Here is a 17,324-nt window from a genome sequence, read left to right as displayed (position 1 = left end):
CTGTTAGATTTTTAAGTTACGCGGTCTCTTAAATACACTTCGTCACCTAGTTACGAACAGGAAATGCGTTTCCTTCATGGCTTTTTCTGGTTTTAAACAGAGTTGCCAAGTTTCAATGGTCAAAAAATTTGTGTAATTTTCCGATTGCATCTTACTTATTCTATTTGCATGAATTGTTTTGTTGAGTTTAAGAGAACGATTAGGGAATCCACGCACGTTAGGTAGCATTGCAAGGGATATATTGACAGAGTCCAAACTAGCTACGCACGCTTCGTGCTCGTGCAAAATAGGAAATACTCATCAAATTGCTTAGATACGCCGTTTTATTAATAGTGTAAACAAAGGTATTATATTTTGAAAATATAATTCGCGAATTGATGGGCCCAGTAGCATATAAGCTTCCGGTCAAATCAATCCGTGAATTATATCAATGTGCCCGTTTTCCCCTCATAAGTATACTTATGAAAGAAAAACGGTCACAATGAAGCATGAACCATTTTGCAGAAAAATAAATTCCAGATTTGATTGAACGTCTCTTTAACTCCATTGTGTTGCCATCGTTTGATAATTTCCTTTCTTTTGGTAGAAGTTAATTCAGTATAAATAGCTAAAGTCAAAGCTAACAAACACAGCCCATTGATGTAGTAGTAACCGTTTCTTCCTAAGAGATTATATATGCTACTCGTCTTTGAGAATTCAATATAACATTGTATTTCTGACATTCTAAGGAGAGTTTCTCGAGAAAAAAATACGAGCATTTGATTTCACAAAAGGTAATTGTCAGGCAAAAATATACCACAGCAGCAAAACGTTCATATAAACGATAACATACACTAATGTCTGCTAAATAAATTGTTTGTTATCTTTTTATTACTAAAAGTCCTCGTTCATAGCGATTAATATAGCTTTCTGCGTAAACATTCATTTGTGTACCAGGCTGACACAGAATCGAAGATCATGTAATTTCAATTATAATCATATGTTTAAATGAGTTTAAAGATAACCTCCCCTAGCACGATATGGTTTATGTAGTTCCTTTTTCATCCAAGGCAATTTTCTGCGTTTTACTGGCACAGAGATAGCATTCCACGCTTCACGTCAGTGAAGTAATCAATTTTCAAAAGCAATTAAAGAGAAACAATTGCACCATTAGCCAAAGTTTTGTCGGATCAAGACCAATTAAAGTCTTTATGATGAACGATCTCAGAGCGGTTTTATATATCACAAGACGCATGTGGTGTTCTAGTAGATTGCTTGGATAACTATCAAGTAAGGAAAAAGGGTTGCTTGTTCTTTCCAATATACAGTTCTCCTTATGTACCATCTGCTTGCACACGTCTTTCTTTTTCTTGTTTGATTGCATTTCAGAATTTAAAAACGACTAATGTACATATAAGCCTTATGTAAAAATATGTAGGAGTTTGTGTAGAAAATAGTAATGGATAACAAAATGATTGTGTACTCTTCCAGTTTGAAATTCACAAATTGATGCGTGTTATACGTCATTTCTCAGTGTGATACAGTTTCTATCGTCGCCAAAATCACGCGCGCAACAGCCAGAGTCGAGACTAGAGTTTTGTATTTTGCAAATAACAGGAAATGCAGGGTCTTGGTGACTAGAACGATGTCTTTTGTGTCGTGCACAGAGGTTGGAAAATACAAATCAAATACCAGAGTTTCACCCCATGATTTATTTCCGTAAACAGGACGCGAAGAGGGCAGTAGCAATTGTGGTGATTTTAGCATCAGATGTTGTTGTATAACGTCAGCAGCTTTGGAACAATTTGCCATGTGCCCGATATTTTAGCACCTTTGTTAAATGATCAAATATTCTAGGTAGAAGGATAAGGGGTACAAACTATCTTACAGAGTTTCTCGAATTCCATTTGGTAAAGAGATTGCAGGATACTGGCTGTGTCTAATTAGCATTAATGTAAATGTATATACGACATGAAAATCAACTGTCATTTAATTTGCACATTAGATTGATTCTTGTAACTAACAATTGACGTAAGATGGTAAATATATCACTATGGCATTACTATCAGTAATCTTAAAAATTATATACAATTCGATAGCAGACGAGTTAAACTTGTAGAATAAAATATGCTCAGTCGTCTCCGAACACTTTACATCACAGTGCCATCTTCTATTCTGAACATTTCAATATCTTCCTTTCATGGAATATATCACCATTGATGGCTTGCTTTCTTGGAAGAGTCATTTGATGTCAATTTTGATTTTCACTGTCAGATAAATATGCAAACTTACGTTATCATGATTAAGATTTGTGATTGCAAGTGCTTTGATATTCAGTTTAGCTAGTTAATGTTAAGTCCTGAAAGTTAAATTCAAGTGTTGATGATGCGGAACCTCTGATTATTGTCTATTAATTATGGTAATTTTCACTAAAGGCCGGAGTATTAGCCCTACCAACACGATGAACAGCTACCTATGTGTTGTTGTTGAGAAATGTTTATTTGTCTGTGCGAAATTCCATTGACAACAATAACATAAGACAGATACATGCTATATCGATACTTTGAACACCATGCGTTCTGACATGAGTTTTGGAAGCCGAAAGACAAGAAAGTGCAAGACAAATCTTGGACTATATATCAAAAGCTTACAAATAATGAACCTTTAATTTGAAATTATTTTGTACAGGAAACGACTCAACAATTTACCAAATTATTTAAAGATTTAAAATGTTTAGTTTTATCCTTGAAATACTTGAAAATCTGACTTTTAGCCTCGTTCGTTAAAGGGCAATTATACGTAACCTTTGACTTCAAAATCAAGCACCCTCGTTTGCCCGATAGGCACAGAAATGTGCAATGCTGAATATAAGGTTATCGTACAAAGATGTCCATGTTCCACCCTGAGCTTCTAATATCCCAAATATTTAACCCTTCTTCATTAGGTACACCTCAATCAATGATCTCGAACTGTCCACTGCAATTTATTATTCTTTTGTCATCCGAGGATGCAAGGAGTTCCGATCTTTAAAGTGGACAGTTCGATATCATTGAGCTGTGGACCCAATTAAGAAGAAGGGCTCAGTCTCTTCGAAACATTTGGGAATATCTCTGAGTGGAATTCGCGATTGAGACTACAATGTTGTTCATATCGTTTGTGCTATCAATGACACTCCAATCTAAATTTCCCGTTATCTTCACACTTCACTGACGATTTCAAAACGAAACATTTCTAAACTGCAACGAAGCGACAACAAAAAATCAACCATGACGATAGCAATCAAACATTCCAACGTAAACATTTTAGTCGCCATTGGTCCGAAATAATGGATATCGATAAAATACAGTTAGGGCTAAACTCCTACTGAGTCGATCTTTTGAAAAGTTACATAGCTATCTAATCACGTGATACCAGTTACCATCGAACTCAAAATAAAGTGTGACATAAATATTTTCACACACGGTCGTATTAGATCCCATGAAATTAGAACAAAACCAATATAGTCTTCTTTAAGATGGATCTTTATGATGAAACGCAACTCATTTGTACAAATATGTACATACAATTTTAATAACATCTTACATTTTTCATAATCCCCAGAAACGGGAAACTCAGCCTCAGGTAATAAACTTAATCCGACGATGATCAAGTACGCGTGTCCTTACTTATTTGATTTAGACTATAAGGGTTGACGTGAAGTATATTTATTTCATACAGACCCGAATGTTTTAGAGGATCATGATCCAGTCAACTAAAGCAGGTCAAAATTTTACATCGGAGCGGTAAAAAATCTCCTTACTCTTGTTCATGACATTTAAATTTGCTGAGTCCGCCTCCTTCTACCTTAATAGGCGTATAAACAGGAGGGTGAGTAGCTAGAATTGTTTTGTTTTCGTCTTCATCGTCTTCATAAAATTATTTTTATAGTCTGATCGGCCGCCAACGTTCATTATGAGTTAATGGACGCTATGCTGGATAAACTTTCATGTTGCTTTATTGGAGTGTTTTCGAAACGAAATTCAACCTGTACCAGCTGACAGAACAATAACTTAATACTAGGAAACTTCAAGAAAATATACAAAATGTATGGTCCCTGAATGAATTAGGCCGCGTTCAAAAAAATGGTGAGGGGGATTCACAAATTTTAGGGGTAGTCGAGGGGGGGGACTTGAAAGTTTTACTCTGCCTATATGAATGCCAGTAAATTGTCGTAAAAACGACAAGTTGGCCTTGTAATGGGGCAGATGCTGCAACTGTTGATAATGATTTCAATATTTCTATGCAATGTATCAAACACACTTTCATGGTGTCTCTCTACAGCATGCTGAAAAACACAATATTCAGATTGTCAACAAAGCCCGTTTGTCTAAATATTGGTGATAATTGAATTAGAGTTCAGACTGAAAATTATTTGTCAATGATACAAATGCACGGTACAAGTAGGCTGTGTTGGCAAGCTGAATACTGGACAGCTCAACATTCTGTAGGGAGTAGAACAAGAGCACAATTGTATAAACTGAACAAAAATGTTGTCACAAAACAAAGTTAATACAGCTACTGTCCTACTACTACATACTGGCAGTGACAGTGATAGCTCTGACCCTGATATAGTTAAGAAGAGTTTCGGTCATAGGACACTCAATTGACAATGAAACATACATGTGCACAAGATCCGGCCAGACAGCAACACATACCCCGGTAGAAGAATAGGGGACTAGCAGTTACCATGGATTTTTGAATTCTGGCATGTGAGAACAATCAAATATTAGAGAAAAAAGATGGGGTCACCATTCTTGATCTTATAAAAATGTACTATGAAAAGTCACAGTGCTTCTAAAATCACTTAAAATCAACAAGTTCATGCAGTGAATGAAATTTTCACATCTCATCGTACAATAACACAAAAGTAAAACTTTGAACAGTAAAGACTCTAATGTAAATGAAAAATGTGTGACTAAATAGAATCATTTATTTTTTACCAAATTTGCCATTATTACACCCACAATTTCTGAGATTAAAACATTAATTTGATGGAATATTTTAACCTTCCAGTATTATCAATTTTGTAAAACATTTATAAGTAGCATCTAAGTTGTATGTCTTGTACTTTTGAAAAAAATATTTTTTCGGTAGGTCACTGTGCTCAGTTTTTCACAATTTGGTAAAATGTAACCAGGAATACACAATTTTCATACTCTTTCATGATTGTCATTTATGTGTTTTTCAGCTGGTGCCACTGACCTGGCCAGATTTGGATAAACTCAAGTCAGTTTTATAGACTGATAAATCCAAAATGTCCACTGATGCATTTAAAATTGAATCAATTTAAGCACTTGCCCACCCTGCTGATAAGAGGTAGTGTTGAACATCTGCGTGCAGAACTACGCAATACGTGTTTGTTTTTATTCCGCGTGCGTTCCTAATAAATATGCGGCTATATGGTAATGTTTTTGGGGGACTTGAAAATTTTTGATCATATAAACGGGGGACTTGAAAATGTTGAGGGTATTGAGGGGGATTTGAAAAAAATAAGATTTCAATTGCGATTCCTCCAGCACCCCCTCAGCATTTTTTTAAACGCAGCCTTATAAGATTTTTATAAACATAATATATTTTAAACAAAGAAATTTCATTTCGTGAAGCGAATGTTTAGTATGTTACAGTAATACCACTAATCGAATGTAGAACCGGATGTCCTCAACTTCGATATTCCGTACCTCACTTAACATTTAAATCCTGGCATGAATGCAACCTGCGTGTAACTTCGAATATTAATAACACCTGCTGAAATACTTGTAGGACATTTTACCATAGAGTGGTTTGTGTACAGGTGATTACTTGGTGGTGATAGATTCACACGACAATAACCCAAACCGAAACAGTGATTTGCATATTACGTGTGTATTCCAACTGATACTGTCGTTCTGGTGAGTGGTGGAAAGCCTGCTGATGAATTATGTTGGTATGGTTTTATGCACGCACATGTTATGCTGGCTAATCAGCTATATGGATTTATCATTCGACCTCTGTGACAACATGACCTTTATTTCAGAAAGGATACACCAGACCGATTGATGAGTGTCGAGATATTTTGTACAACCTTTTCCGAGCAGCAAATCAGGCTACTTCTCGTACACAGCCTCGGCGGTTAACGGATTTGCAACTTTTGCAGAGCAATCTCAAACTGCTAATGTTCATTGTATCATATGTTATTTTTGCTGTGATGAATACAGCCATCTTGTCAGCATAAAGGCCACCGTTCGGTAGTAGTATTAAAAACATTTAAAGACCTTACCATGAAATATACGTCCATATTGCAGCACATGTAGTGAACTTTCTCATTGTAATGATATTAGCTTGTTCCAAAAACACCACTCTATACATTTTCCGTCCTCCGAAATATTAAGACAGACAATTCTATTATTTAATAAAGCGATCAACCAATTCGATATACAGCGTGTCAAACTCAATTGCGAAATACCATGTAATGGCGATTCACGAAGACAACTACGTGTTTGTATGTCAAACAGTCGCAATACATTGGTAACTCTGATCAAAATACATTACACAAACACACTAAGAACTCGGGATGGCTTTCGCTTGAGTTCACACACTGGAACGATAATCAGGCAGGCAGATATTCCCTTTTATCAACTTTCAAACAACTGTTATTTACACTTATATTTGTACAAGTTTAGTAGAGGGTAGGAAAAATATAGTATATTTGCTATGCTAGACAAATAATCTCATATTTTATTAATGAGATCAGTATATAAAGTGTGACAACTTTCCATTATGACGTTAGATTGATATACGCCAAGTGTCACTTTGCTGTCGTGATGACTAACACCTCCGCTTAGCTCATTTATAGTTGTATATTCGATTTCATCTATTGTAATAAATCAAGGTGAAACTTAGACCAAACAAACAACTATAAAAAAAGCGGGCAATAATTTACATATCTCATACAATGGCGGCATTCATTAAGTTACACTTTCGGAATACTATCGTAAATTAATCAGCCACTATCGACAACAACAGATATTATTAAAAATGCCTGCCCATAAATTTCCAGCTTGTTTATGAAAACAATTAAGCGTATGTCTAGATTTTATGTAGATTAGCTGACACTTAGGTGTTTATTTACCATCAACTTTGTGTTGTTTGTCGCTGTTTTCTATTAACATATAACTGTCTGAATTAATGAATTCAGCTTACGGAAAATGTATTGAAGGTTTAAATATATCAACCTTTGTAGAAGACAGTGTGTTGACGGTTTATATAAAATACATCAACCTTTGTAGAAGACAATGTATTGATGGTTTATATAAAATATATCAACCTGTGTAGAAGACAATGTATTGACGGCTTATATAAAATATATCAACCTCTGTAGAAGACAACGTATTGACTGCTTATGTAAAATATATCAACCTTTGTAGAAGACAATGTATTGACGGCTTATATAAAATATATCAACCTTTGTAGAAGACAATGTATTGACGGCTTATGTAAAATATATCAACCTTTGCAGAAGACAATTTGATTCACGACATTAACAAAAGACGAGGGTTCCCCCCAACATAGCGGCAGTATCTGCCATTTAACGTCTGATCGAGTCATCTATCTCTTGTGTCACACATATATGCACTCAACCAACTTTGTGGCCGCTGTAACCTCCACAAATGTAATAATCTCCACAAATGTAATGTTAACCACAATTGTAATAAAATGCACCCATAAATGTAATATCGCCCATAAATGTAACAAAAATCAACCATAAATGTAATAAAAACACCAACCACAATTGTAATAAATGGTAACCATAAATGTAATAAAAAAATCACCCATAAATGTAATACTTATCAACCATAAATGTAATAAATCTATTTTGTCGTTGCAATTGAGGAATTAGCCCTTAAATATTGATCTATGTAATAAGTAAAGCAACTCCACACATTATTCATTTCTTAATTGTTTGCGTTTATTGTGTTTTGCATATTTGAAAGTGTATTTTACGTTGTTTTGTGTACAGAAGTGATTGGCTATGGCTAGACACAGCTGTAATCTGAACGTCAGTGCAGTCTCTACTCCAGAGTGGGGAAGACTGTATAACACTACGATCCTTTAACGCCGTTTTTTCGAAAATTGCCGTACTTTCTTAATCGATCGCCTCAAATTCGTCTTCAGTGGATAAATTGTGTGGAATAATCGATAGATTGTCTGTATTCCTATGTTGTCCCACTTGAAGTTTGTTCCTTCACTAGGGATGCCAGGATGTCTAATTTTGTTCTACTGTGTTCAAGGTAGTGTTCGTATTGTTTTTTACTAGATTGAAATATATGTTCTCGTCAACATGTTTTGTGTCGTAAGTTTCTGTTATAAGGTTTTATATTTCTCTGTTATTTGTTCTGAGTCATCTGTCATAAACTTTGTGTGGTATCACTGGTTGACGAGTTATTTTGACGCTTCCTTATTATGTAATTATCAGCGTCTAGAACTGCTGTTCCGCTTCCATTACCTAACGGTTTGATCAGTACCTCGCCGTTTTCTGATAGTATTCTCAAAGTATTCTATTCTGTGTTTCGGAAAGGAAACCTAGTTTGAGGAAAGTATGCAATAACATTACACTAGTCTTATTAAAGTTATTATTTACTCAGGGCATTGATAAAAAAATGATCACATATGCAAGTTCAAGTTTATTACATTTATGGTTAAGTTTTATTACATTTATGGTTAATTTGTTTATTACATTTGTGGTTGCGGGTTGTTACATTAATGGTTGACTATTTTATTACATTTGTGGTTGATTTTATTACAATTGTGGTTGATATTACATTTGTGGAGATTAGTACATTTGTGGAGGTTACAGCCGCTACTTGAGCAGGTCGAGGAGTCGACGTGATGGACTCACGCCACGCACGCAATAAACGACGTCCACTGTGGCAGCGGCAATGAACTCTTTTCCCTCCTCCTTAATATAGCCTACTGATGAACTTAAACGTTAGCTAAATCTTTTGTTGATGCTCAAAATTCCATCAGTTGCTTGACGGCATTATTTGTTGATTTTAGTATATTTGATTCGCGCTGTTCGGTGAGATATTCTTCAATTTCGACAGCGACTCGGCGATTTACAGCTTGGTAGACGAGGTGGCTGGCTCTTGCTGTAGCAGACGACAGTGAACGCTACCGATTTTTTATCACATTGAGAAAAGAGGAACTGCCACTATCATCGTTATCAATATTTGCAGATTTTCCTATGCTAACGGCTGTCTGATTTGGCGAAAATTCTTCAGAAACAATTCCATTTAATTTACATCTACGCGATAAGGCCGACAAAACCTTCGTTAACCCTCCAGTAGAAAAAGTGCCGACCGTATTACCTTACTTCTGATGTCAGAGGTAGGGGAATATGAAAATCCTGTATTACTACAGTGTGAGAATGACTGGGTCTACCTATGTATGTGATATTGATACAATATCTCTGATTGTTCCGAACGAGTTTAACGTCATCAAAGACGACGGTTTCCCTAACACAGCAGCAGTATCCTCGAAGGGATACTTGGGAAACATGGATCTTCAGTGACGTCACACAAGTGAGGAATACTGGGAGATTATATCTCTATCGCATGCATAGACGCAATTAATTTTTATTCTGAATAAAACAACACTTTTCCATGCGATATAATTTAGACTTTTATTGTCCCAGCGTGGAGGATTAAGTTGTCCGGTTCCAGCTGATTCGGGTCATGGGACGCACTCTATCACTCAGAGTACTGAAGTTTTTTTTCAAAACGATCTTTCTCTGTTGGATATTCTCGCAAAAATTTGAATGGATATAGCCGTCACCATCGAGGATACGTGAAAGGGCGATGATCATGTACCGTAAGATGCAACATTTGTTTGATACCGATAAAAATGCTTCGAAGTTTATACTTGCTATTGCCAGTCGCGCATTGCTCTACCGTAGTTATTCTGTCTAGCACAATAAAACCTTTCCCCTTTGTCTACTGATACGCTTGCTCTTCTTTTGTGCGGTGCCACTCTGTCTAATAGCAGTGTATGTTGACACCGTAATCGTTTAGTTCACTTATTTGGAAAGGTCATTTAATGGGAAAACCTAAGGAGATATATTGTTAAAGATTTCACCCAACTGAATAGTGGTGCCTTGCGTTGACTTTTAAAAATCTAAAGAGTGACTCTCAGGCCTACTTTGTCTTATGTTAATACGAGCTCTTTCTTTATCCCGTCGTTATATTATTGATGAGATGATTCTTCGGGGTTTTTCACACCATGAGATAATCAATACATGACCCGGATAATGTTTTCGGAAGATTCGCTTGAGTGACGTCTCCGAGCTTTTACGGAGGTTAACTCACAAACCCAACACAGGCAACAACGTATGCATAAGCCAATCAACCCTTGAAACATTTTCATCACACCTTTCATTGGCACCAAGAAGGATCAGGCAATTATGTTGGTCACGGATGAGAGACTGACGAGAGACGCGCAGAGCAGTCTGGGTAACCGAGACTAATGTCGTCAAGGAATGTTGCAATTTTGTGTACTAAAACTTTGATAAAGATTTGCAAGCAAGAAAGTCAATAAGTTACGAAGATATCTTTACAATTTACAACTGAATACAAAAAGCACAAGCATTTTTATTAAGGATAAAATATAATAACATCGAGAGTAGCCGTCATGACATTGTGTCAAGGGTCACGGTCATGGAGCAGAAGTACACGGAGTAGCTTGGCTCAGCCAGCTGCCATATGCGTAGCCAGCAAGGCCATCAACACTTAAGAGGAAGAAATCTTGTATTCTTACAAAGTATTTTTATCAAAAAACCCAACTACCACCAACAGTGAACTGCCACGTTCAATTGAAATAACATTTTCAATCCTTCTATGCGCAGCTGCGCAAGCTATGGGCTCAGCTCTTATGTGATATTATAATAATTGTATTTCATTATCAAATTAGATTGTAAATAAGTGCTTTTTACATATTCATTTTTATTGACGACAGGTGCTGACAATTCCATTAATGCTGTGACAGAATATATTTGTGACCATCACACGTTACTCCCTTTACGCATACAACGAGAAGAAAAAGCTAGAACAAAGCAACTCGCCTTGAGGTTACGTCACATCACAGACAACTTGTCTTCTTAGGGCAAATGTGTACTATGGACTTGTTGCCACCTTTCAAATACAGTGACGTGACTTTCTGTGAAAGTAAGTGTACTGTCAAAATGAAGGAAGACCGAAAATAATTTCAAACCATTTGTTCAAGCTCTCAGATCACGCGCCGGATTCATGCACAAGCGCAGTTGACCCTTTGAATACAAAAGGGGCAAATAAAATCCTTATGAAACCCTATTTCGAAAATTAATGAAACCCATAATGATCGACGAAAACTAACTCTAGAATTATAGTTTAGTTGCAATAAAAACTAAGTAGTATTATTCCGATTGTGATGTATATCATTAGTATTGTTGTTGTTGTTGTTGTTGCTTTGTTGTCATTGTTTGTTGTTTGTCATTACCTTTTGGCTTGTAAATGAGAGACTACTATGATGCTCGTTGAACGAAATAATTGGTTGCTCTTTTCGTATTTCTAGTGATATAGATGTTACTTTTATCGTATTAGAATAGCTTGCCTAATTGATATGTCTAAAAGGAAGCTAAAAAGTGACCATGTGCTCAGCCTGGTAACTTACAAAATGCGCTTTTAATGGCCTGCGTATTCGACAGGTACTAATTCAAATCATATCATCAAATCTGATTGAAATTTCAATGTGATTATGTGTCAAAGTATTCATGAAACGACAAAGTGCATGTACCCTTAAATGTTCGTCCCATAAATGGCAAATTAAGTTCCTCTTTATATACTGAGCGGACACTGATTCTATTGCCTCAGAAATATACGATGCACTGTCGATTTCATGATGACTTCTTCAGTGGGATATTTTAATGAGATGGCTATGAGAAATGATATAGCTGTTGCAATGTCTGTTTTACAGGGCTGAAAATTCGTAACGACAAATCCCACCTTTGCTAAAGAATTATAAATAAACATCACACATGAAAAGTGCTAATTGCAAAGCTTCTTATATTTATATACAATCGTGGATTTTCTGTCAATCGTCTACAAAAGCAACTTAAATTTGCATTTGAGAGCTTTTCATTTCGTATCTTTTTCCAAATACCATTTCATTTCACCTTTGGCCAATCTGCGCTGTTTGGTGGTAGAAAAGAGGCACTGCAAAGGTCAGCGAGGAGTTGGATGGTATGACATGATATGGCAGTAGTTCTCTGTCTGTGCAGCCTTCAACGTCGTATTTTGTGTGTGATTCTTATCAGAGGATAACGACCGGTCAGTATTGTCAGCAATCTCTGTGACATTACTATAGGATGGATGATGGAGGTAAAGTACATGCCGGTACATTATACACAAAATGTTTAACGGGCTTTTAGATCCATGTACACGTTCACCGATTGAAAGTCGATGTTTACGGCAAGTAAATACTCGCAGAAAGTTCATTATTTGCTCGAGTCGAGCAAAAACTCATTCAGACAGCATTTTAAGATCTTTATGAGATTTATAGAAATAACTCACGGTACATGAAGTCGATAAGGTGTTATTCTCGTTGGTTTGGACGGTACTTTCGCATCGACCGTTGCCATCGTCTTGTTTCGGTGCTAGCTCGGATTCACTGTCTGTCGTTATGGTTAGCGCGTTGCCTTTTGTCAACTGGCGTATTCTTCGTGACCGCAAATGCTGATAATGACATACGTTTGCCTCACGCTCCTGTCTGTCTTCCATGCTGCTCGTCAACAAGCGATGGCTGGGTGTCTGACGATGTTTTGATTCAGAGCCTTCCTATTTGAATTTCGCTTGGCTCCGTCATTACAGAAAGGTCCAATTAATTACAACGGGGGTTGTATCTTTTGCAGAATAACTGTGCGCATGCTCAGACGGAAACCGTCACGGCATCTCGTAATAATGTTTACAGATTCGACGACCAGCGTGAAAGTGTTCCGTGGTTTTGTCAGTTGGAGTCTATGAAATCTTGCACTTTGGAAAAATAAGGGAAGCTCACCCTCTTTCTTTCGAAATCAAATCAATTAAATAAACTAATCATCGTTTATTTCACCGTGCTATGCTTGTCTAAGAGTTCTTTTCCTCTTCTTTAAAATGCAAAATGAATCGAAGGTGCTGTCTTTGATCGAATGTGCTTGTATCCAAACACATTCGAACACATATCCGACATATGTTTACGCAAAAAAACAGATCTCCTTGTGAAAAGAATTACGCTTTTTCCAATGAATGCCTTGTGCATCTTTTAGACGCTAACAGCGAGGCTGTCAGTACGAACAGTTGTGTATATGAAGAAACTTGTATCAAATATTCAAAGTCTGTCATATAACGATGGCTCCATTAAAATTTATGATATCGATGGAGTACAGATGGTGTGTGCTCAATTTTCCTTAACCTGAAATTCAACGACACTAGGAAAATAAGTTTCGCGAGCAGCCTTGGGTTTATTGGCTCGTTTCAACTTTAGAATCTTTAGGACATTTTACCTTCCGTTCTGTCTTCTTCTACCCAACTAGGTCTACGACGAAGGCCTGACGTCAGGCACAATATGATATCATAGTCTTGAAGCGGTTGAATATTTTACCCTGATAATCAATAGAACCTTATCACGAACGATTATAATGCTTTTCTAAGAAACGAGGGGGAGTTTCTGTACCTCACAAACGCACCCCATGTAATAATACACCACCAATACACGTCCTACATGACGCACGTAAATCTGTTTTGTTAGCAAGCACGGTGATGGAGAATGCCCGCAGAATCTTCTCCATTTTACGTGTGGGAGTCGTGTTGATGATGCTAAAGGGATGAGTGACGGCCTAAAAGTGTGTCCCATAGGGGATCGAAAACATGAATTTCGAGTTTTGTTAAGAATGATAAAAGGTTTGTAACAGCCTAAAAGTGTGTTCAATATTGAATATTAAAATATGACGTCACACAATTTGTGTACTTTTTAGAAGACAGCCAGATATCACACAGTTGTAATAAATTCAATATGGCATTTGACATCAATATTTCATTACGATAATGGGGTTGTTGATTCTAAGAATAATTTTATTTTTGTTGTCTTGTAAGATATCTGGTATGATACTTTACGTCTTGAGCCATTAGTGAGCAATGTGACGACAGACAAGTACATATTCTACATATTCTGAAAATCAATTATTCTAAAGTTATAAGAAGCAGACCGCTTTATAAAATTGTCCTTCGATAAATCAGACTTCTGAGGTTTCACGTTTCTGTCCAATTTTTCTTAGATATATGATTTGATTGATATTTAGACTTACTCATCATGGACAAATAAATGAAATGATAAAAAGAAATCATCCCAACAATACGATAATGTAACCTGCTCGTATTTTTAATGCTAGTAATATGCCTTGTCTTCGGTAAATGTAAATGATATACATTAAAGCCATAACAAGGGACTGTGTACCTGAGGGTAGGTGACCGTGTGCCCGACGTAAGGAGGCTAAATGGTCTCCTGCCTCGAGGGTACATAGTCCCTTGTTTTGCTGTTTCACTACATTCCTCTCTTACACAGTTTTCATTCCAAATTTTTGGGTTTATTTGCAAATGACAACCATATGTTTTATTTCCATGTTAGACGAAAATCCGTTAAAAACAGAACGAGTTTCATCGTCGAATGGCGCATTGATATATTTGAATTTTTCACTCATGATTTCTAAAAACCTGGAGCTTGAACATTTTTAAATTCCAAAGTTGTCAACTCGCCTCTTAATTTCAAGAAAACAATAAACTTTGGCACTGTCCCAATAGTGTCGAACGTGCATATTGAAATATGAATTTCTCGATGTGGTTACTCTTTGAATGCTTTGTCATATTACAAAGCTATAGTAGTCGGGGGATAACAGCATTCTACCGGGGATCTCACACATTAAGCAATCAGAATAGGACCGTTCTCCCGAAGATCAGTTTTACATTCCCATGGTAACAGCCCGAGCCATCTCTATTTCTCGTTTTTTCATGGTCTGCTTGTAAAGGTCGCGATCCATAATATATAGATATTGGAAAATCCATACCTCATTTAATTAATGAATCTGGTTTTTTATCGCACGTCAGTTTATATTTAATATGAATTTCAAAATAATTACACGAAGAGTCATCATCCTCAGCATCGTATAGTCAGTACACTTGTGTTACATCGTATTACTGTACGATACAATCGTTTTGAATTTACTGTGCGGATAACCTTACAGTTGACATCACCAGCAGAGAGCCCAGCGGGATGATAAAACTAATACCATCAGCATTGGTCTGTGGCTCTGTGCCCCGAGTAATATTGGCAATAGTAGGTCAATAAAGCTTCTCGTGGCAACGAATGCCCATCTTCGTATTCTGTACTTGCTTTCCTTTCAAAGGGAAAATTTCAAATAAGACTTGAGAAGCGCAAAGGCTAAGATATCGCTAGGTTCAGCGTGAGTATATCCTATATCAGTAATTTGAATTTCCTATGCTGGGCGTTTTTTTATCGTCGTTGTGTTGTTAAAATGTGTTATCATTAAATATTGAGTATATCTGCAAGCTGTGCAAGAGATATTGCCGGACAAAAAGAAAACAGTTGTTAATTGCTGAATTTATAAGAAAGTTGGTGATTAGGAGACCTTGACAACTGGGTGTTTTTAAATGGGCAGTAACGTTCGAATGAATGCATGAACTATCTGGCATATATTTCCTTATATGATTTCTACGGCAAACCAAGTGTTTCAAATTCGTGAAAACTATTTTTATGTTCATAAAAAACATTTTTGTGTTCATGAATTCCATGTTTATGTTCATCAAAACCATTTTTGTGTTCATGAATTTTATGTTTATGTTAATCAAAACCATTTTTATGTTCGTGAACTTTATGTTTATGTTCATAAAAATCATTTTGTGTTCATGAATTTTATGTTTATGTTCATCAAAACCATTTTTGTGTTCATGTATTTTATGTTTATGTTCATCAAAACCATTTTTATGTTCATGAGACTATTTTTGTGTTCATCAAAACCATTTTTGTGTTCATGAATTTTATGTTTATGTTCATCAAAACCATTTTTGTGTTCATGAAATCCACGTTAATGTTCATAAAAAACTAAAATTTGCTCCACTGCCACCTAAAAATATGTCCCCTGCCCCAGTAAAATTTCCCGGCCCTCAAAAATGCTTCCGGAATAGCTTTTTCGATGAATAGCTCCGTTGGCTGCACCTGTAATCTCCGCGGTCTCTTGGTGATACGAGACTGCAACAGCAAAACGGGACGAACAAACCTGGCAGCCGGGCAATCGGCGACCTGTACTCGCAGATATATAAAATTATAACACGCCACATGCTCATTCCGTGTCGCGATTCGCCAGAATAAGTCATGTGACGAGAAAATAGATACGTCTAGTCCCAACCAAATCGACAAAAGTGGCGTCAGAGGGTATTTTTTGAAAAGCTATTTCCCTAGGGAAATAGTTCTTACCAAATTTGGAAAAGTGTCCGGTCACGTGACCGTAGTGTCGTCTGCAGCTTTGCAACAATGGCGGGTGACTAGAACATGATGTGCGTCCGGGATAGGTGACGACACATTCTCTAAAACAGATTTTCCAACATTTTCCAACATTCCAACAGCGTAGGAACTTGAATAGCTCATCGACGGAAAAGATTAAGGTGCAACTAAGGAAAGGATGTTGCGGTCGCTAGGTATGCTTAGAATATTTTTTGAAAGAAAGTACCACGGGTACAACTGAAATCGCTGTAGAAACATCGCCCAGTAAACTTGTCACAATGGATTGTTGCCGTGCAAAATATCGAAACACATTAAAAACTATATAACAATACAACATGAGCATGTGGAGTGTTATAAAACACCTATAGCCTGGTCTTTATTCGGGCTATAGCGCTCGTCTATTACCCCTCGTGGCCGTGTGTTACCAGAAACACATCGCTATACCCCTCGGCCTACGGCCTCGGGGAATAGCGATGTGTTTCTGGTAACACACGGCCCCTCGGGGTAATAGACGGTCGCTATAGCCCTCATGACCAGGCAATAGGTGTTTACTTTCCACCGTGCAAATCGTTTGAAATCACGTGACGGAGTAATTACCAGTCCGTAACTAACACGCGGTTTCTCCTCGGAATAAACGTCGCGTTAGATCTGATGACATAGCTCTGCATGGCAGGGATGTGTGTTACCGGCGTTATACAGCCTCCCACCACATAACGCCGGTAACACACAGCCCTGCGCGATTTCCGCCT

At 36.9% G+C, this 17,324-nt stretch overlaps 1 protein-coding gene across 2 annotated transcripts in view; it reads right to left on the bottom strand.

Moving 5' to 3' along the window:
* Window positions 1-17,324, bottom strand: part of LOC139149023 (cyclic nucleotide-gated channel rod photoreceptor subunit alpha-like) — a 66,046-nt gene that overhangs the window by 24,273 nt on the left and 24,449 nt on the right. Inside the window, exon 1 of one of the 2 annotated variants that reach the window (XM_070720514.1) lies at window positions 12,597-12,888. The exons of the other annotated variant lie outside the window; for it this stretch is intronic. Coding sequence (XP_070576615.1) covers window positions 12,597-12,803 — 207 coding nt within the window. The 5' untranslated portion in view covers window positions 12,804-12,888. Of the gene's footprint in view, window positions 1-12,596; window positions 12,889-17,324 lie in introns of those variants that run through there. 2 annotated transcript variants of the gene reach the window in all.

This window comes from Ptychodera flava, chromosome 14, assembly GCF_041260155.1.
Source record: "Ptychodera flava strain L36383 chromosome 14, AS_Pfla_20210202, whole genome shotgun sequence".
Taxonomy (NCBI): Eukaryota; Metazoa; Hemichordata; class Enteropneusta; family Ptychoderidae; genus Ptychodera; species Ptychodera flava.
This window is presented reverse-complemented; position numbering and strand designations above follow the sequence as displayed.